The sequence below is a fragment of the Eublepharis macularius genome, chromosome 1, assembly GCF_028583425.1.
Source record: "Eublepharis macularius isolate TG4126 chromosome 1, MPM_Emac_v1.0, whole genome shotgun sequence".
Classification (NCBI taxonomy): Eukaryota; Metazoa; Chordata; class Lepidosauria; order Squamata; family Eublepharidae; genus Eublepharis; species Eublepharis macularius.
Window position 1 is genome coordinate 125761984 of NC_072790.1, and position 21061 is coordinate 125783044.

The window sequence follows — 21061 nt, forward strand, 5'->3', positions numbered from 1 at the left end:
CATTTTCCAAAGAAGCAAAACCTGAACCTGTCCTGAACCTAAAAGGCCATAATCTGCAGAAGCTACTACACTCTGCTTTATAAATCCTGTTCTGCAATTTGAAACACAGTGGAATCGGTGTCAGTTGCTAATTTTCACTCACATAGATGCATCTGGTTTTGACTCTTAAGAACAGTATGAAGCTAAGTTTCAATTAGCTAAATATTAGAATTTTAATTTCAGTTTCACTGTGATAAATTTGGCAATTTGCATGTCTACAAATAATTTTGTCATTTCTGTCTGAGAGTTCACTGACCTGGTACTTACATAAATGTGTGTGTTCTTGAACAATGATTCTTGTGGCTGATATTTTTGTCTTAAACCTGCTTCATTTAATTATCTGTCTTGAAATTTTCTCCAATATAGGTATGCTGTAAAAGCAACAGCACCAGTTATTGCTACTGTGCAAGTACAGACCTCTAAATCAGATGTAATGATTAAACTCCAGATTCTAGATTCTGAGGAAGAAATTGTGAGCACCATTGGGAAGGGTCATGTCGTTTTGCCTGCATTTCATTTTCTGTCTAATGAGAGACCATTAAGTAGTCAGTGTGAGTATTATAAATGGCATATTATTTTATTATTAACAGAGACATAAAATATTGCAATAGACTTACACATATAATATTTTAAAATTCTGCTTCAAGAAACTAAAAACTATGTTATTTATTTCATTTGTTATCCCCCTGCCTTTCTCTGTAATAGAGGCAAGTGGCTTACTTCATCTCCTCTCCTGTATTCTGTCCTCACAACATCCCCATGAGGTAGACTAGGCTGAGTGTGTTTGACTTGCTCAAGCTTATATGGCTGAATGGGGATTCCAACATGGATCACCTAGATCCCAGTCCAACTAATGTACAACACTGGCTGTGCATTAAAGGATGAAATAAACATTATCTCTGGGTCATGCCTGCTGCTGAAAATCATTGTGGTTAATGAGACATCCATATGGCTGGAGTAATGTTTGGAATTGATTTGCCATGTATGGTAATAGATAATGTGGTAAGTATCCTGAAGTAATTGTTCAGTGCTAGAAAATATGACTGGGCAATTACATCAGGATACTTACCACATTATCTATTACCAGTGCTAGCAAATACAAGCCCTGACCTGGATAGCCCAGGTGAGCCTGATCTCGTCAGATCTTGGAGGCTAAGCTGGATCAGCCATGGTTAGTAACTGGATGGGAGACCTCCAGTGAAGACGAGGGCTGCAGAGGAAGGTAATGCCAAACCATCTGTGATAGTCTCTTTCCATGCAAACCCCACCAGGGGTCGCCATAAGTCAGCTATGTCTTGAGGGCACCACACACACACAGAGAAAATATGAACAAAATGCTGATGATGAGTCACTCCACTATGCTGTACTGGAAGGGGAGGGGGAGGTAACAGTGTTCACAGTGTAGCATGGAGTCTTCACCATCAGTTCTTCAGCTGTGTTTTTACTGTTGGAAAATCACGTTAGGGCTCCCACCATTTCCAGGACTACTACCAATACTAGTAAGAAGCTCTCACCAGTCAGTCAACTGGCTTGTAGCTACAAGTACCTCAGTAAGAAAAACAGTCTGGGAGCACCAGAGGTGTGGAAGCACCTGTGCTTCTTCAGCTGTTTCCAGATGCTTAAGGGGAGGCCAGCACCCAAGACACTGGATCAAAATGGCAGGTATGTGGCAGTGTAACAGTTGCATTTTGCTTGGAATCTACAAAATTCAAATCAAGCCTTAGTTTTGCGAAGAAGAATCTCTACCAAATTCTTAAGTACTGAAATTCTCTGATGTTGTTACATCTCTTCCAGCAAGTAAAGGTCAGGTTGTTCAAAGCACTGTTAAAAAGGAGCCTGAAGTTGTAGCTCCTAAGAGAAAAGGTGCTATAGCAGGCCAAAAGAACATCAAGGCTGTAACCAAGCTTCTACAGGAAGGACCAGCTTCAGTGGAAGAAGAAGCAATCACTTTTGTGCCTATCATAGAAGAAAATATACCTCAACAGGTGATAAATTTAAGCACGTCTGTGGAACTGTTTTGAAAAAGATTGGGATACAATATGCAGTCCTATCAACTGCCATGTGAAACAGGGGAGTACAGGTGTCAGCAGGTGTTAAAGAGTCAGTTTGAAAGATTACAGAGACATTGTTGTGCACTTTGTGGGCCTTTATATTCCTCTTTTTTTTTGCATAGGGTGATGTAATGCAAAGTAGTTGTGTACAAAATAACATTTTGGCAGGTACAACTTGAGGTAAAAAAGCAACACCTACCAATTCTGTTTTTGTCAGAATTATTAAATATGCAGGTCTCCATCTCCCTTTGCATTTGATTGCCCTGTGTTTACAATACTGCTTCCTCTGCTTTTGACTGAGTGCCAATAAACTGTTTGACTTTAGAGTTGCAGATGCCATGAAAATCAGCCCAGTGTTTTAATTCCTTCCAAAGCAGAAAGTAGATTCTTATCGCACTTTAGATTTAACTGCCAAGCATAGTTGAGGCCGCAGCCTCAACTACTGCTTTCCAACCCAGTTTTATAACATGAGTAGACGTGGGCATGAACAGAAAAAAAACTGAACATGATGTTCGTTGTTCATTGCCATCCACAAACAGGGACTCATGAACAACAATGAACATGGCCCTGTTCACAAACATGTTCATGGTTGGCTGTTCGTGGGGGCCAGCAGGCTCTCCTCCAGCCATCATCCAAGTCAAGATCCCTACTGCACCACTCCCAGAAACCTGACCTGAGCAGGCACCAGGAAAGGTACCAATAATAAACAATAGCTTGGCCCCAGAGCCTGGCAGCAGCCCTGGAACTTGAAGAGGTAGATCCCTATCCCACCACACACAAAGAAAATTCAAGCTCCAATGCACTCTATCAAAATGCCAACAGCAACTCTCTCCCTCTCCACTGTCTACAAACTAAGCCAGAGCTGGGAGCCCCCCTCCCCCCCTGCTCTTTGCTCCCTTGTAACAAATTTGAAGCTTCACACTTGAAAGGAAGACCTGCCTATCAAGCTAAATTGGGCTTAGATTGGGGTTTCCAGGGCAACAGCAGGAGTTCAGACAGAGTTCAAACAATCCCTGCCTAAGTAGCCAAGGAATTGATTGTAGGTGCCAGACTGTCTGGCTTGACGAACAGCAACGAACGATGCTTGCAACGACCACCTGTTCGTTTAGAATGGTGCCTCATGCACAGCTTGTTCGCAAACAGCAGATTGGGCTGTTCGTGGCTTTTTTTTCGTATTGCTGTTCGTGCCCATCTCTAAACATGAGTCTGTCTTGTGTTTAATTCTACAGTCATAGGGCAGCTGTATAGTTACGGTATGAAAAATTTTAGCATTTATAATACATGGAAATTCAATTCTTGATAAAAATCAATATGATTTGAAATTTAATATGGAGAATCTCCTTAGTGAGGAGTAGAAACTATCAAAATGTCTTACCATTTTTTAAGATTATGTTCTGGTTTTGTCAACTGAAGAGGTAGACTGTTTCATAGCTCTCTGTGACCTCTTTGCTCGGCACTTTGCAGATAAAATCTCTTGCATCCATTCTGACTTGGGCTGTACATTAGCAGTGACAGGGTCAGATGGAGCCAGGGTGCTGGTTTGTCTAGTTGCTTGGGATACAATCAAGGCACTAGTGCTGGCTTTTAAAGCACTATATGGTTTGGGAGCAACATAACTGAAGGGTTTCCTACTCCCCTATGAACCTACCCGCTCACTGCAGTCATCTTTGGAGCCTCTGCTTTGGATGCCCTTACTTTTTTAAGATTAGGCTGGTGGCAAGGCAAAGTGGGGAGGGCCTTCTCAATAGTGGCACCAAAATTCTAGAACACTCTCCCCAATGGGAGTCACCTGTCCCTTCAGTTGCCATCTTCTGTTGCCTAACCCCTTCTGTTGCCGTCTTTTTGTTTCACTTGGCATTCCCTCAATGATCTCTCCTCCTTCCCCAGTGTTTTAAATGTTGTTTTTATTCTTTGTATTCATTTTAAGCCCTGGTTTTAAATTGTTTTAATGATGTATTTGTGTACTGATTGTAATACTTCCTAAGATGAGATTTTAGTTAGCTGCCTTGGTGGCACTGTGAGGGTAGTAAGATAGGGTAAATGTATTGTAAAAATAAAATAAAATATAAAGTAAACAGATTTATGAGATTGGTTTTGCACAAAGTTGACTGCATATGAAATTTCAGAGAAGAGTAGATCAACAAGTATGATGATTAAATAATCCTTTACTCCGCTGATTTGATTTTCGTTAAATGTGAGCAAGATTGGATTCAGTAGTTGAAACTATGGTTTGCAAGACTTTGATTAACAAAATTAAGTTTAGAATTTATAACAGCAGACCAAGTTTTAATCAAAGATATACTATATAGCATTGGGCTTTGCAAATGACGCTGAGTTTTGAAAGAGAGTGATTATCAAAATTTATGTATTTATTTACTTCATTTATACTCTGCCTTTCTCCCCAATGGAGACCCAAAGCGGCTTACATTTTCTCCTCCATTTTATCCGCACAACAATCCTGTGAGATAGGTTAGGCTGAGTGTGTCAGACTGGTCCAATATCACCCAGCAAGCTTCCCTGGCAAGATCTCCCAGATCTTGGTCACTCAGCAGCACTCTAACCATTAAACTACACGGCAGTTTTACAGGTCTGTTGTTTTGACAATTTCTGAATAGCAATTTCACAGGTTTTTCTTTTGATTCTCCTTATTTTTCTCACCAGCAGGGCATAGACTTTGCACTGTTTTAAAACTATTCCCTCTTTCTCTGCCTCTTCCAAGACAAATTGATTGCAATAAAGAGGGAGAAAGTTAAAACGTGTTCATAAAAAGACATAGGATAATGGTCTGTGAAGATTATGAAACAGCAACCTTTGTATTTCACTTTTAACAGCCTCACAAGTATATTATACAAGCCCAAGTGTTGCATAACAGCTGGCCACTTACTGAAAGCCAAATGACGTTTGTTCAGACATTGAGAGAATTAGAAAAAAATGAAATTAAAGGTAAGTAAGTCATCTTGTGTTACATGTTTAAAGTTATCAAAAATGTTTTAATGCAAATACACAATGCAATCCTATGCAGGTTTACTCAGAAGTAAGACCCACCTTGTTCAATGTTTTCCTCCAAGGTACCTATGTATAGGATTGTAGCTTCAGAAATTTCCATTGTCAGAACTGCAGTGACATTATGCAAATTACTAATGTAATGATGGAGAAGGTGTTTCATTGAAATGCCACTAATTCTATGGATTCAAATTCATAAAAAGTTAATTGTGGTTAAGTCCCACTGAAATTGTGGTACTTAGGTTTTCTTCAACTACTGTGCTACTGATTTCTATGGGACTCAGGTATAACTTTCTCTGAATTGGAACCTGTGGGCTGATTTCTAATATACACAAACTCTGCTTATTTTCCTATCGCCCTCTGTCTGCTGTAGTCCTTTACACTATCTAGAAAGATGTTTCCAAAAGTCAGGTGATCCTTGCAATAAGGAATGCAGTGGGCTCTTCTTGCATAGGTTTACAAAAGAGATATTAGGATACACACCAATGGGTTGGGTCTAGTGATCCATCAGCAGAAAGCACTGATGGCTGTGGATCTTTCCAGCTTTCCCCTCCCCAGCAATTCTGATTCCTCAGATTGCAAGACCTATGTAGAGTAATACCTATTTTAGCCAATGGGTTATGATGAAAAGGGAGAGAGAGGTAAAATTATACTTTCTGCCTAATCCTGCTCTGCTGATGGGAAGAAGGAGAGATTTTGGCCCCTTGCCAATCCTCACTACATCCTACTGAACCATATGACTACTACTTCAATCCTGTCCCACAGCCACAGATATCAAATGGCTGCTGCAGGGAAAGAAAATTAGGAAAGATTTACAATTCTTGCACATAGGTCTGTGATTCTGTGTGCTAACAAATTGTTGGATCCAACCCAATTGTTGGATCCAATATATGTAGATATTTTCTGCATGCAGTTTAACTTATTATCTCTACTGAACGTATACAAATATACAAAAATGAAGAAGATAATGAAGCTGTTTTCCATGTAAATTAAACTCAATGAATCATGCTGTGGCTAGAATTTTAGTATGTGGCTGCTGGGTTGTTTGTGGTTGTTTTTGTTTTCAGTGATATTCTCTCTCTTTTGGTGCCTATTTTGTGTGAGTTTGTTTTATGAATTTGAAAGCCACATTGAATGAAATACCTTGGCAGACAGACAGCATAGAACATTTTAAAAATGAATAATGAAGCAGACAAATTACAAGTTAACCATAATCATTGCATGTAAACAAGATTTTAAGTGGTAATATTAATAGCAAAAATATGAAAGTTGGACTGCAAAATATTATTAAAATAGTAAAACTGTAAATGTGAATAAATACAAGCTTACATTTTGACATTATTTACATTTCTGATTCATAGAATTATGATACAAATGCTTTCTTGGGATTTGTTCAGATTTCTCATTTGGCAAGTAGGAAAATGTTCAATGTAGGCAAATTATTTTTAACACTTTTTAACCATCTTTTATAATTATTCAAATAGGTCTGTATGCGAATGGAAATTATGATATGTCCATCTATGTAGTTACTTGAAAGTATCCAAAGAATGCAACAGTGGGTCAGATTTGCACCAGGGAGTAAGGTTACACATCCATTCACTAGGAAATCTGTTTTGCTGAGGCATTTATAATAGAATGCAGAGCTTCAGTCTACAGAAAGTGAACATGGTATATTTGGTACACATGGATAGGGTTATTACTTCCCCACCTCCACCCCCACAACACTACTGTGAAGTGCATTAGGACTGAGGGAGAATGGCTGTTCCTAGAGCATCCAATGAGCTTCTTTGACCGAGCTGAGATTCATACCTAGAGATTCATATGTTACAGTTTACAAAGGTTGGGTGTCTGGCTTCCCCACTCAGTTTTTAAGTCAAGCATGAGGTGTAGGTTCCCCTCAGTTCTTATGTGCGTGGTGTCTAGTTCAGATAAGGATCACGGCATTTTTTAAAATAAAATTTTAATTTAAAATTTTATTTAAGGACCAGGTCAAGTGGTGAGAAGGGGATAAAGCCACTTCTTCTCACATGCTGTGGCCCTAGGCCAAATTAGACACCACACACAGAAACTGAGGGGAAACCATAATTCATGTCTAAGAAAACAGAGAGGGGAACCCAAATGCAACCTGTTGTCATCACCACCACATCCCCTGAGTTAGATTTCCAAGTGGTGGGTATCAAAACAAATGCATGCTGGGGAGGGGGGAGAAACCCTTGCACCCCAGGATAGTACACTGCCACCAATTTCCTCTGACTAAGCCTGAGAAAATAAAGTATCCAGTTGTACCAGGGATTAACCTTACTTTGTAGCCTTGCTACTTGCCTGCTAAGTTCTAACAAAACGAACAGCAGCCAGGCTAACAGACCAAGCTGCTAGATTCAGATTGAAGCCCCAAGCCCAACAACACCACACAATATTAAGGAGTAATATATTTATTAAGAATTGTGCATAAAGACTATATAGATACAAGACAGGATGAGTAAAACCAGGGCTTTTTTTTCAGCAGGAACACAGTGGAACAGAGTTCCGGAACCTCTTGAAAATGGTCAAATGGCTGGTGGCCCCGCCCCCTGATCTCCAGACAGAGGGGAGTTGAGATTGCCCTCCACGCCGCTGAGCAGCGCAGAGAGCAATCTAAACTCCCCACTGTCTGGAGATCAGGGGGCGGGGCCACCAGCCATGTGACCATTTTCTCCGAGGGCAACCCACTGAGTTCCACCACCTCTTTTCCCAGAAAAAAAGCCCTGAGTAAAACAATAACGACTTCTTAACTAAAAATCCTAACATACCTGGCAAGATCCTCTTCCCACTAAATAAGATGCTTCCATGCTCAGTTTCAGAACATAACCGCAAAGGGCCAGCAAGCTGTCTGACTGTTGGTCAAACAACAAAGTACTATACTGAAAACTCCATTTTTATCCCATATTAGCCAGGTTTATGAGCAGATGCTAGGAATCAACTAGGGTCTTGCTAGGACACATGACTGTGGCTCTCTGCAGCTGAGTCATACACACACATCAGAGAAATTATCCCCAACCTGAGTTTTGATAACAATGAGATGAAATTCAAAGGATGACCCTCTCTCTGGCCACTTGGCCTTGGTGCGTCTGTGATCTCATTTGCAATTGCTGTCTGAAAAATGTGTCAACCTTATCTATCTGCTTCTCACTAAGTTTCTCCAAGTCACCCAGAATTTTCTTTGGGGCTGAGCCAGGCTTACCTCAGCATATGTTTGACTAAGAAGCAGGCCCGGTTCTTAATGAAAGGGGGTTTATTTTAAAATCCTTTTGTTTCAACTTAGAACCCCCCTTCAGCCAACTTCACACATAATCAAGACACCAAAGGCAGTGATTTTCAAAGAAATATGGGTTTATTATTTATTTAATAAGCCCATGGCACATCTACCATTTTAGGCAGATATGTGTAAGGACCAGTAAAACTGGAGGGCCTTATATACCTTTCAGTACTGATTACCTACAGAATAAGTGCTATTTGTTTACAAAATAAAAGATCAACAGTTAGGATAAAACCCTGTCAGAATGACACACACACACACTGTCAGAATGATGCAGAATGACACATTTTTCAGAGAACAAGACTTCTGACAAGCTTGAGTGACAAATGAATTATACAAATATTTGAGAAGCTGGAGCCATATATCTGATATTCTCTTGGGGAAGAATGCTTTCAGAGTTGAAGTCTTAATTATCTAATTAGAATAACCAAAAAAAAGAAAGATGTTTATACTTTTCTCAGTGACCCTCCTCACCTACCAAAGACCTATCTGACAAGCAGAATATCTCAGAGGAAGGAATTTGACACTGGAGCAAGGCCTATCTTACATGTTTACATGCCTTGTGTGCTGTCAGCTTTGAATGTATGCTCAGAACAGGATTTTATGAAATGGGGCCTAAAAATTCTTTTAACAACACATGTTAAGGCCATAAGGTAAATCAGCCTTTAATCATAGTTATTCATACTTCACCTATAAATCAAACTTTTCCGACAGTAAACCAAAAACACAAATGAACTACAGTTTTAATATTGGATTCTGATACTGGGTTATGGTAAATAACACAGAGTCACTGCAGAGGTAAAGGCCTTTTTCTGTTAATAAAGCCTAATAAAGAGGGTGGATGAGTTGGCTTAGACCTGAAAACATACACCAAGTTCCTTTCACTTACACTTGTTTCAGAACATAATTTGGAAGATGATTCCTATAGTAGTTCCCTCAGAAGTGGCCTGAGACAACTTAATATTTGTTGTTAAGGCACATTACCCATCTATGTAAAGTCAATGTATATTGTTATATGGATATATACTTAGAGTAATAGGATTTAGGTTGTATAAATATTATGATGGGATACAATGCCTTGCATTTCCTGCTGCCTATTTTTATTAGGCTCTCTTCCAGTCAATTAGCTAGCTACACATAATTGTTTATATGTTTGTGCTTAGGAAGATTTCTATACTCATCCAGTAGCAACATGCCTAATTATGTTCCCTGGCTAGGGATATATTTACACAATCTCAGTTCTCTTAATAAAAAATATTGCACCTTTTAAATTTAAAATCATCTGGGTAACTTAAATTTCAAGTTTCAGAGTATGTATTACAAATTATGCATACTTAAAAATGGTATTTATGTTTTATAACGTTTACTAACATTTTCTGCAGTTTAGAGTTGTAAGAAAGAAACCATTTAAAATACAGTTCAAATGTTTACAAACAAAACTTGCTATATACAAGCACATAAACCTTTTCTTAAAGAAATTCTTCTGAAGTATTCATAGTTAAAGCACTAACACAGTTTGAGTCGGAAGACTAATTATTCAGAAAGAGGCTGTCAGAAGGAGTCCAACATGCCAAAAATGGCAAATTTCTGCTATAAACCATCAGTTCTCATCTCAAGACTGTTGTAGCTTAAGACAACACTGCCATCTACAGTACATTTTAAGTACCTATATTAATTAGGATATTGGTGGTGGTGGATAGTGCCATCAAGTGCAACTGACTAATGGCAATCCCATAGGATTTTCAAGGCAAGAGACAAACAGAGAAGGTTTGCCATTGCCCGCCTCTGTAGCATCCCTGGACTTTCTTGATGGTCTCCCATTCAAGTAATAACCAGGGTCACCCAGCTAGGACATTAACACATTTTTAAAACACTTTTTAAAAATCTGCTATTGTGATTGTTAGATGAAGCGGGACAACTTAAGAATTTTGAAACCAATTTCCTGGAAGTAAGGCATTGTAACTGTAAAATTAGTTCAGCTGGGCCAGTAAAAGAGGGCTAATGATGGGTTGCGCAACTGTTGTGCCTGTATAGCATTGTGACTTCTTGCTCTAGTAAAATTGGCTTATTTAGATTATTATGCAAGTAAATAAAGTGGTTCATTGAAACTATACCAGAGACAGCTACAATACCTAGATAGTAGGCTGGATCCAAAGAACCATGAGTTCGTAGAATGGATCATTGCAGCCTGCCCCTTCCTGCTGCAGCTATCTGTGCCCCCCACCCTGAGCCCTTATAAGGATTGAGGAACCCTTGGAAATGGTATGGGATGCTGCACGGCGGTCTGCAGGTGGGAAAGGAAATCATAAAAAATCCTTTCCATTTTATGCAACTGAAAGTAGCTTTCCACTTTTGGAATGGGAGTTGCAACACAGCATTATATGAAACTGCTATCCAGCATAGGATGTGGCTAGTAAAAGTGGGAGCAAGGACACCATAGAATTTCTCTTCTCAGAAACTTAAAGCTTCATACTCTCTTTTTCATGAGCACTATAAACTACCAGACAATTTTTACAGGGTACATAGAAGCAGCTTATCAGATCCTGGAAGCAGGTTCTGAAGATGCTCCTGTGGTTGTATGGTTGAGCTGTTTCCAGGGGGATCTTTGCAAGGAGAAAACAGCTGATCATTGGAAGGCCAGTCCTGTAGAATTCTGTCCCTGTGTCCTATAAGGAGGAAGGCAAGGGAGTTGAGGGAAGGTGGAAAAAATGAGTGCAGTGTACAGTAGAAAATAAAGAAATCTTCCATTTATTCTCTACCTGCAGCTAACTGGATGGACCATTGTGTGGAGAAGGACGGGGGTGGGGGTTAACTCCTCCTCCTTTAAGTTGTCCCCAAACCTTCATTCAGGGTTCACTGGATGGGGGCAGGGGGAAAAGGGGAGACTTACAATATTGTTTTTAGAAATGTACCGGTTGAGTAGGCAATACAGGAGTACAAGAGCAAGCCCATAAATTGGCAATGCTAATCCCAAAGAAACACCTGCAGCCTAGAACAATGCCTTTTCTCAAAACATTGTAGCAACTCCTTCACAACAGATAAAACTCATGTCAGTAATACCTTTAGGTGGATGTGACTCAAGATGCATTGCAAATTCCTTGCTAGTGGTTAATTCCTCACTGGTGTCCACTGTGTTCCATAAATAATCATACCACAGGCCTAAAGGGGACTTACTTTTTATCACAAACTGGCTCACATCTACTATGCATACTATTATGCATAGTGAACTGCAGTGTGCATTTTTTCTCATCATAAAAACTACTGTGAACTAGGAGGTGTGCACAGGAAAAAATTCAGTTGATTCAATTCGGTAATACTGAACTGGAAAAAAATTCAGAATTTGTAGATTACTAAATTCATTCTCCACTTCAGTTTGGTAATATGGAGAAGATTCTCGGCCATTGTTTCCTATTGGAAACTAAATTCGGAAAATTCTCATGGCCTGTGGGTGTCAATTTTTAATAAATTTCACCAAATTTGCAAGGGACCTACTCCTAACTGTCCTCTAACGACCCCCCCCCAAGTTTCATGGATGCCAGGTGGCCATTTTATGGACCCCCCCAAAATGTCCCCAGCCACCTCCAATCCCCATTATTCTCTATGGGGAAAACTATGGGAGTTATCCAGGAGGCTGGGGGTGGCATTTTACAAACAAAATCCTACTGCTAACTGTCCTCTAACAACCCCCCCCCCCCAAGTTTCATGAAGATTGGGCTATAGGGAGCCCTTTATGGCCCCTCCAAAGAAGGTGCCCCCAGCCACCTTCAATCTCCATTATTTCATATGGGGAAAACCTACAACTAGCCTATCTAGTTCACACTGTACAACTCTCTCAGGATACCCCGAAAAGTACACCCAAACACCACTAGGTTAAGTTAACAAACTGAACCAAGTACCCGAACAACCCCCCCCCCAAGAAGAACAACCAACAACAATTGAACATCTGACCAAAGCAAACTTGGATGCCAACAGGAAAAAAATACCTAGCACAAAACACCAACCAAACTCCTCTAAAGAAAGGTCAGCAACAGAGAACCCCCCCCCCCCAGAAGAACAAGTGACTTGAATAAAATGTACAGGAACTATAAAACTCCAAACAAATTACCCACAACAGGATGAAACACCCCCCCCCCCCCGCAGAAGAACAAGCAGCAAAATGAACAGTAAATATATCCAACTTCAAAAGCCATGAATCAAAGCCCCCTAATACAAAAGCCCAACCGAACCCCCCCCCCACACACACACACAGAAAAAAACTGTTTTTAAAATGCAAAATAATTAAAAAACCTTTTTCCTTCTCTACCACCCCTATCCCTCCCAGACAACTGGCCAACCCCCTCCACCCGAATTGCAAAAAAACAGTGAGTCTATGACTCTCAAACTAAGCAGCAGCTAGGAATCCACTCCACTCACTGGGCAGCAGGATCTAGTCAGAGGCCAAAGCAGGCCAAAAGAGAGATCCAACAGTCAGCAGCAACAAACAGGCAGACTCTCAGTCTTCAGGCCAGAGTAAACTGGAGGCTGACTGAGGCAAACCTCCTAATATAGCTCCTTGATGTAATTTTAAAAAGGCACTTTCTGTCAGGTTATGGAAAACAGGATACGTAGTAGCTGACTTCCCCCCTTGCAGCAAGAAATCCAAGCTCTCTTAAGTCAAGGTTGTTTATTGGAAAATCAAGACTAAAGCGTATATATGTCCCTAGATTTTACAGAAGCAATATAAGCGACTGGCTGTACATAGATCTCTTGCTGAGAATGATGTAGGGAAGGCTTGCTACAAAGTTCCAGTCCTTCCCTGGGAGCCCCCTGTCCGCAGGACCCAGCTGGGCATAGTCAGTCAGTGGGAGAATAGGAGAGAACTGTCCCAAGGCCGCTGTGGTGAGCCATTCGAGATAAGCACGCTGTCTTCCCAGGAGAGGACTGGCCTGTGTGAAAAACTACACACACACATACACTGAATAATTACAGCAAAACAAGAAAGATGGAAGGACTGTGGATGACAGACCTGACACTTTCCTTCTTGAGAATTCAATTGGCCAGAGAGCTGCTGCAATGATTGGCCACTCACAGTCCCCCTTCCCTTCCCCTTTCTGCCTCTGCCTCACTCCCCCTCCCTTCTCCCCCTTCCCATCTGTTAAAAAAGGAGCTTCCCAAATTTTACTTAATTTTACTGAATAAATTAGGTCAACTGTTTGTTCGGTAATGCATATTTAAGTTTAGTAATATCGAATTTTACCAAGTAAGATACAATTGCGTATTTTTGACAAATTTCAAACCCAAATTGCACATCCCTACTGTGAACCATAAAAGGTACAGCAAAGTCTACCTAAATAACACAAGACAAAGCCATTCCTACAAACTTGGACAGAAATAAAAATTAAATCAATATATCTGTCACATTTTTAACCCAACTCCTCCAAGTAGATCACAGTATAATACGGTTCTCATTATACCCTCTCAACAACTTGTGAGGTAAGTTAGACTGAGAGCCTAACTATATGTTACATGATTGTTGTGCCTTCTCCCTGTGCATCATGTCTCCAATCTGAATTGGACTCTCTTGCACCTGGGAATTGAGTTCCAAATGGGGAACTTGCAGCACATATCTGTTACAACATCTTCCTGGTACATCTGGACTAGAGATGGGCACGAACCAAAATACAAACCAAAATTAAGCATGAACCAGGCCGGTTTGTGGTTCGCAAACCACTGTTCATCAGATCCCATTTCTGATGAACCACCATGAACTTTTAGGCTGGTTCGTTTGGTTCATTTTTTGGTTCGTCACTGCAGACAGCCTGGTGCCAATTGATCAGTTTCCTAGGCAACAGGGGATGGACTTCCTGAAGACCTTCTGCTGGCCCAGAAGTGACCTTCTGCTGACCCATAAGTGATGATTTTCTGACCTTGATGTGATGTTTTCACGAACCAAACAAACCGGTTCACAAATCAGGGGCAGGTTTGTGAAAGTTCATGGTTCATGAAATTTGACGAACCACGAACCATATGGTTTGGGTTTTTTTCGGTTCGTGCCCATCTCTAATCTGGACACAGGACAGGGACTGTATAGTTGAGCCCTGAAGGTTAGTGAATACGACAAGATCACCCATTAAACTTAGTGACTGAGCAGGTATTTAAGCCCATGTCTCACTAGTTAAAAAGTCTAGCACTCTACACCAACTGAGGCACCTGCTCCTCCCTTCCCTTAATGGAAGAACATTCTTTGTAGGGTCTGTTTTCTGGAGAAGAGTCACAGTTACAGTTATGCAGAAATACATTTATTAGAGACTCAATGTCTCTTTTTTGGGTTTTTTTAAAAAGCATCTCTAGGAGGAGGAAATATCAAAGCAGAGAAGCAGTTGGGAAGAAGATGCTTCATCCTTTCCCATCCGCAGTTTCTCCACTTCAGATTACCCTCTTTAATAATGATACATTTTTGATCTAGTCAGTTTTTAGAAAAAAAATAAATATTTCATTAAAATACTTTAACATTTGTAAGTATCTCTGTTGGTACATTTGATCACCAAAGATACAAAGCCAGAAACCAAATGATGGAATCTGAAATTTCATAAAATTTTATTGTCTCGCATCACTAATTTTTTAAAAATGTTTGTGTTACCTAATTTGGTGCCTTAGAGAAGTTTTCTTCTTTTAGCAGTTGCATCTGATCTGCAAGTTCAATTATTAATATGTCATATATCTTTATCTCCCATACATCCAAGTTTTGAGTAATATTTGACCTTGTTTTGTACTTCATCCTCTGCATATACCTTTAGTTGCCACTGCTGATTCCCATGATGGTTCTAGCATATGTAAGGACTTCTACCCTCAGGTTCAGATTCATGGGACAATTACAGAGTTTGCAAGGGAGGTCCAGCTCCTTAATAGATATATTGCTTGTGTGTAAAGGGTTTGTGGCTGATATTTCCAGTTTATTTGTTTTTTTTTAACTGATCATATGCACTGGCACGTAATTCCCAAGCACTGAGATCTGCAAATACGAGGGAGGTCCAGCAACGACACGCCACATCAGCAGCAAAGCATCGAGAAAAAGGTAAGGGAGCCAATTGAATTAGGCACCTTGCCCAACCTTCTCTGCCCCTTAAGGAGGCCAAGAAACAGTTGACTTCCCCCTTCCCCCACATTGCTCAAGAGTCTTAAATCACCATCCATTCTTCAGTCAACACAGTAGCTGTCATACACCCTTTTTCAATAGATACTCTCTTACTGTAAGAGAGTACAAAAGCAAATGGGAAGAGCTAGCCACTGGAGCATCTTTAGGATTGTTTGCAAAGGGAGCCTTAGTAATGAAGTATTACAGTACCAGCAACAAAAAGCTAAGGAAAAAGGTAAGAGTGCCATACTAGCTTGTCAATTATTTATGAGTTGAGCGCATTTGTAGCCCTATCTTAGTTAGAACAGAATTTAAAAGCAATAAAATCACAATATATGATAAAAAGTCTGAAAACAGCATTGTCCTTAAAAACATAGAGTTCAGCAACAGGGCAGAGGAATCCAGGACACTACAATCTATTTGAAATGGTAGAAATGTAATAAATAGGTTCCGACCTCCATACTGTAAACAAGAATTTCATATGTTTAATGTAAATGTTTAGTTTTTGAATGAAAAAGCCTTAAACCAAAAGAAGTTGTGAAAATAAGCATGCTAGAGGTGTTCAGTGGGGTAGCTATGATAGTCTGTTGTTTCAAAACAAAACAAAACAATTCCTGTGGCACCTTAAAGAAAAACAACATAGAGGTGTCTCATGTTTATGGAGATAGCTCTTCTTTTGTCATAGAGAATGTAGATCTTGGGGCAGGAGGTGGTTGTTCTGAGAAAGAGGGAAAGTTGCCCTTTAAAAGAGACTACTCATTCTTTGCATGATGAACCAATATCCTCTCACACAAAGGATACTCATTCAAGGCTGAGTGGCTCTTAATGGTGATTGATTTGGTAGTTCATAATGTAGAGAGATGAATTTATGATAGGTATCTGTCACATAGTGACTTGCCTGCAAAGACTTTCCTGCAAAGACTGGACATCTCGAGCTACATTGAATGATTTGTAAATAGCTTCAGGGAGGAAGCAGTGCTTGTTTCACACATGGACACAAACAACACTGGGAAATGAAATAATGAAAGAAAAATGTACATTGCTAGTAGAATATTGATGTCCAAGTCCTCCAAGGTAGCATTTTCAGACTTTCTGTCTGCCCATATGCAGGGTGAGCTAGACAAATTATACTGAGGAATCTCAGTGTATGAATGAGATGGTGATGTTAGGGCATTAGAGAACATTTTGGTACAAACCAACCAAGTATAAAAAGGATGGGCTCCTCTTTAACCAAAATGTTACTGAACTGTTGGTGCTTAATGTCAGAAAAGTTGCAAATCAACTTTCAAACTAACTTCTAGGGGGAGAGCCAGCAGAAGTTGGGGAAATACCTGGTTTGAGACAATTGTACAGCAACAACCATGTAACATACAGACAGTGCTCCAGTGAATATGGGAGCACCACTTTTATGCCAAATAACAGAAGTGTGCTTTTAACCTAATTTCCATTGATTTCTTGAGTAATGTAATGTCCCCACAAGTTCTTCAGATGGACCCCAACAAAAGTAAAAAACTGATAGAGTGGCAAGCTCTAACTCCTGAACCGTGGAAAGATTGACAGTTGTTTTTGGAGCTGGTGAACTACTGCTACCTTTTCATTTTTTATTTATTTTATTTACTTATCCAACTTATATAATGTGCAAAGATGTTCTTTCAGCTATTCAATGACTACCTCTTGTCATAGATATGGCTAGGAACATGGGGGAACAGATGCTGGTTTTAACCAAAAAGATTGTGCAGGATGTTTCTGCAGGACAAAAACAGCTGGTATAGCCTCTCAGCTAAATATGCCAAACACTCAAATAGAATAGCCTTGAAGAGGGGCAATAAATAAAGGAGTAATACTATAGCATGACCTTCTGTAGATTAGAAACAGTCTAACCCATATCACAAGATAATGTGATGTGGCCTGAGTGTGAGAAGTACCTGAGAATGATAAGAATGTCCAGACTTCAGAGAAGTGAAGATATAGTTGAAAGATGGAGTGTATTAGTTGAGGGCCAACACAGATATTAATACTAATCACTGTTTTTAAACATATTTTATTACAATAAAAGTAGCAAGACTGAACTAACAGTTTTTATATAGTTTAAGAAGACGCTCAAGTATATGTGGTGATTGAAGATATAAGATAGTCAACCAAGAATGTGCACCCTTAGCAAGGGGACAGCTAGCTATTGTTGGAAGATGATTTTAAAAACCTATAAATATGGGCGTCTGAATTGTTTAGTAGCTTTTTCTTAGAAGGAGCTCCTTGCTAGTGACCTGCATATTTTGGAGTAAGATATTTCAATGGACTCATGTAATTGCTTTCCTTTAATGATCTATGTAGAAGTAATTGATGGTATAACTTTTGAGATAGTTGGTGTTAAATATGCAAATAGTTAAGTTATAATAAACAATAAAATAAGGACAAAGATTCTCTAACAGTAGTACTTGTGTACTATACCCATAATGAACTAACAATGTTATTGAGGTATACCTCTTGCCAGGAATTAAATGATATGATATAGGAAAGCTAACTAGACACCTAGAGTTTCTTAAGTGTGTGCCTATATCTGAATCAGGCCTGACCTGCATCATCCAGAGTATCCTATGCAGGTGCTTTGGACTTTGAACCAAGTCACCATCTGGTAGCCCTAAAAGTGCTATTTTGCTCCTGTGATCCAACAATCATTGTGAAAACCCAAGGGATGACAACTCTCTTTTCCTAACCAGACAAGTCCTGGCATGTACTCACCATGATGGGAAACCAGTAGTCCCAAAAGCATTTCAGTTTAGCATTTGAGCAAATACCATTGTTCTGGTCATCCAGATAAGTACACATTTATGAGCACAAGCAAAATTTGGGGTCAGAATCAGGAGAGAGGATAGTAAAGGATCTCAAATTAAATAATGGTTCACCCTAAAAATATATGTAGAACAGCTGGAAAGTATACCTTCTCAGGTGGTCCTAGGAGTGGAGCAGTCCTGACTGATGGGGATATAGCTCCTCCTCTCCGAAGGCAGGGTCAGTCAGCTGATTTTGATCCCGGAAGGGAGTGGCTTGTCCCTGGAATCACCAGTCTTTCTGGCCCTGCCATCCAAGCAGGATGTCTTCAGCAACGCTCTGCAGAGCGCAGCGATCCTGGTGAAGAAGAAACTGCCACAGATGAGCTGGGCATGGTGGCGCACGCCTGTAATTCCAGTACTCAGGGAGGCCGAGGCCTCAGGCAGTGCGGAGCTTGCAGGAGAAAGGAAAGGCCGTACTGCCTACGGCACCCCCGTTTCGCTCAGAGTGATGGCGAGCATTAGAGCCAATGGCCCTAGGTTGCTCCTAGGTTCCACAGCCACAACCACAAAACTCCACCGAGGTTCCCCACCTTTGGGTTGGGAGGAACCTCCCCCTCAGATGGCCAGAGGGTGCGGTGTTTGAGTCCGTGGTAGCCTGTTGTAGAGACCAATATTATTGGGAACTCCCTCAGACTTGGAAGGAGCAGCCTCCAGCAGCAGCAGAGAACCTGCTCCAACCCCAGCAGCCCTGACTGAACCACAGTAAGACAGATCTTGTGGGTAACAAGGGCAGCAGAAGGAAGGAAGGAGGATAAAAGAGTAGCAGAAGCCTCAGAGCAAGCTCGCCCTAAGTAAAAGGGAGCCCTCCTTTGTTTCTCTTTCCTTTCAGCCAGGACTTGTGAGGTGCACTTTCACTTTCATGTCTCCTTTTGGTGGGAAAGTTTCTGTTGGCAGAATGTCAGCAAAGGCAGGCTTGGCCACCTCACAGGCCTCAAAGAGCATAAGCCTGCAGCCTAGACTTTCCAAACTCCCAGGCCTCAGCCCCTTCTAGGCCTCTCAACAGACCAGTGAAAGAGAAATGCCCAGGGGCCTGGATGGCAGAATTCAGCAAAGGCAGGCCTAGCCATCTCCCAGGCCTCTAAAAGTGCAGGCCTGCAGCTTAGATTTAGGGCCATTAAGAGCACATCATATCTCAGTTAAGACTTCAACCGGAGAACCCTGAGCTATCAGTTTTCTCTCTCAGCCAAGAAGAAAGGGGAGTTGTTAAAAGAAGGGAAAATTCCCTAGCAGGGCTTCCTCAGGAACTATCTTAGAAGGCTCCCTAAGGTGATGAGGATCCTGGAGTCTTCTCCCTTAAGGACTAAGGGGTTGGAGAGAATCCTCCCTAGAATCAGGAATAATCCCATCAGGTATTCCCTTCCAGTAGTCTCTCATACTTGTAGAAGTCTAAGAGGGAAACTTTGGCAAAACTAACTACTCTTATTTCCTCCCCCCCCCCCCCCCCGCAAGTCTTATACATTAGTTCCAGGGGTTACTGAGAGGATCAAGCTGCCATTGGTGGATTATCTGGTAACCAGCTTGCCGTCTAATCCTGTGCTACCCGTTGACAAGGACGGACTACCTAGGATTCCAGCATCAAGTGGTTTGAACTGGCTATGCACAGAAAATTGGAAGTTTCCGCTATATCCTTCAGAGCATTGGTGACAGCTCCACTCCTTCCTAGAGTCACATTCTCTCGGGTCTCAGACCTGGCTGCAGTGAGTAGTAAATTCCTGCCAAAGAGCAAAACTAAGAAAATAGCCTCAGCAATATGCTATGCTGTGGTCAACAAGGAGCATGGTTTTCAGGCAACCAGTCACAACGCTTAGCTTAGAAATTGGAACGTGGACCATTTGCCCCCAAGCCAAAGTAACTGCGGTTCCTTTCAAAATATCAACCTGTCTGGAGAAACTCTAAATAAAGGAAAGCAGACCAGACATTGAGAGGAGGGTAGTACCTTCTCCCTCAACAAATCTGAGCAGAATACTAAAGGGCCAAAGAAGGGAACTCAATGTGTCTACACCAAGGCAACAGGCATGATGGTGTTTGGGGAATGCTTACAATGTTTGGCAAACCCTTGGCAGCTAATAATAAGAAACAGGCGGGTGTTGGATACTGTGATCAGTGGAATTCAATTCTGTGCCACCTGGTCCCTTTTCCCCTAGATCCAAAGGAATTTGGTCAAATAAAATAGATGCCTAGGAACAAGAAGGTCGGAATGGAAAGGCTAAAATTTGTCACGACTGCCATTCAGAAGTGAGATTGTCTGGCTTCCATCGATCTCTCAGAGGCTCTTTCAACATTGGGCTCTTTCCTTTGAGCTGAAAACGCCACCTATGGTGTTCATCAGAATCCTAGTATTACTGATAGCATGGCTAGACCACGGAGAGTGGCTCCTTTCCCATATCCAAACGACATCTTGATTTGTGCACTTCAGAAATGCCTGTTGCCATACCATGGGGCGTTAGATCACAAGAGGTCCAAGATAGTTGAATTGCCAGAGATCCTCAAACAGGAAAACAACCAGTGGCTATATCTCATTCAGTCCCACAAGGGTGTCCCACTCAAGGAACCAGAGAGAACAGTGATGACCATGGACATGTCTTTGGGGATGGGGATCCCACACTCAAGGAAGAATGGCATAGGGCATCTGGCTGAAGGACAAGTGATCAACAGGGTAAACCTTTTGGAACTCAGAGCCATCAGACACGGTATGGTGGAATGTCAGAATCTTCCCACAGGTCACTAT

The 21061-nt window shown here is 41.0% G+C and overlaps 1 protein-coding gene across 4 annotated transcripts in view; it reads left to right on the plus strand.

Annotated features, from left to right (window-relative positions):
• Positions 1-21061, plus strand: part of ADGB (androglobin) — a 219992-nt gene that overhangs the window by 155179 nt on the left and 43752 nt on the right. For 3 of the 4 annotated variants that reach the window (XM_055001570.1, XM_055001596.1, XM_055001587.1), the window contains 4 exons: positions 406-590; positions 1834-2024; positions 4922-5033; positions 15371-15442. In XM_055001570.1, the coding sequence (XP_054857545.1) occupies positions 406-590; positions 1834-2024; positions 4922-5033; positions 15371-15442 (560 nt within the window). The remainder of the gene's footprint in view (positions 1-405; positions 591-1833; positions 2025-4921; positions 5034-15370; positions 15443-21061) is intronic. The other variant, XM_055001578.1, reaches the window with a different exon arrangement.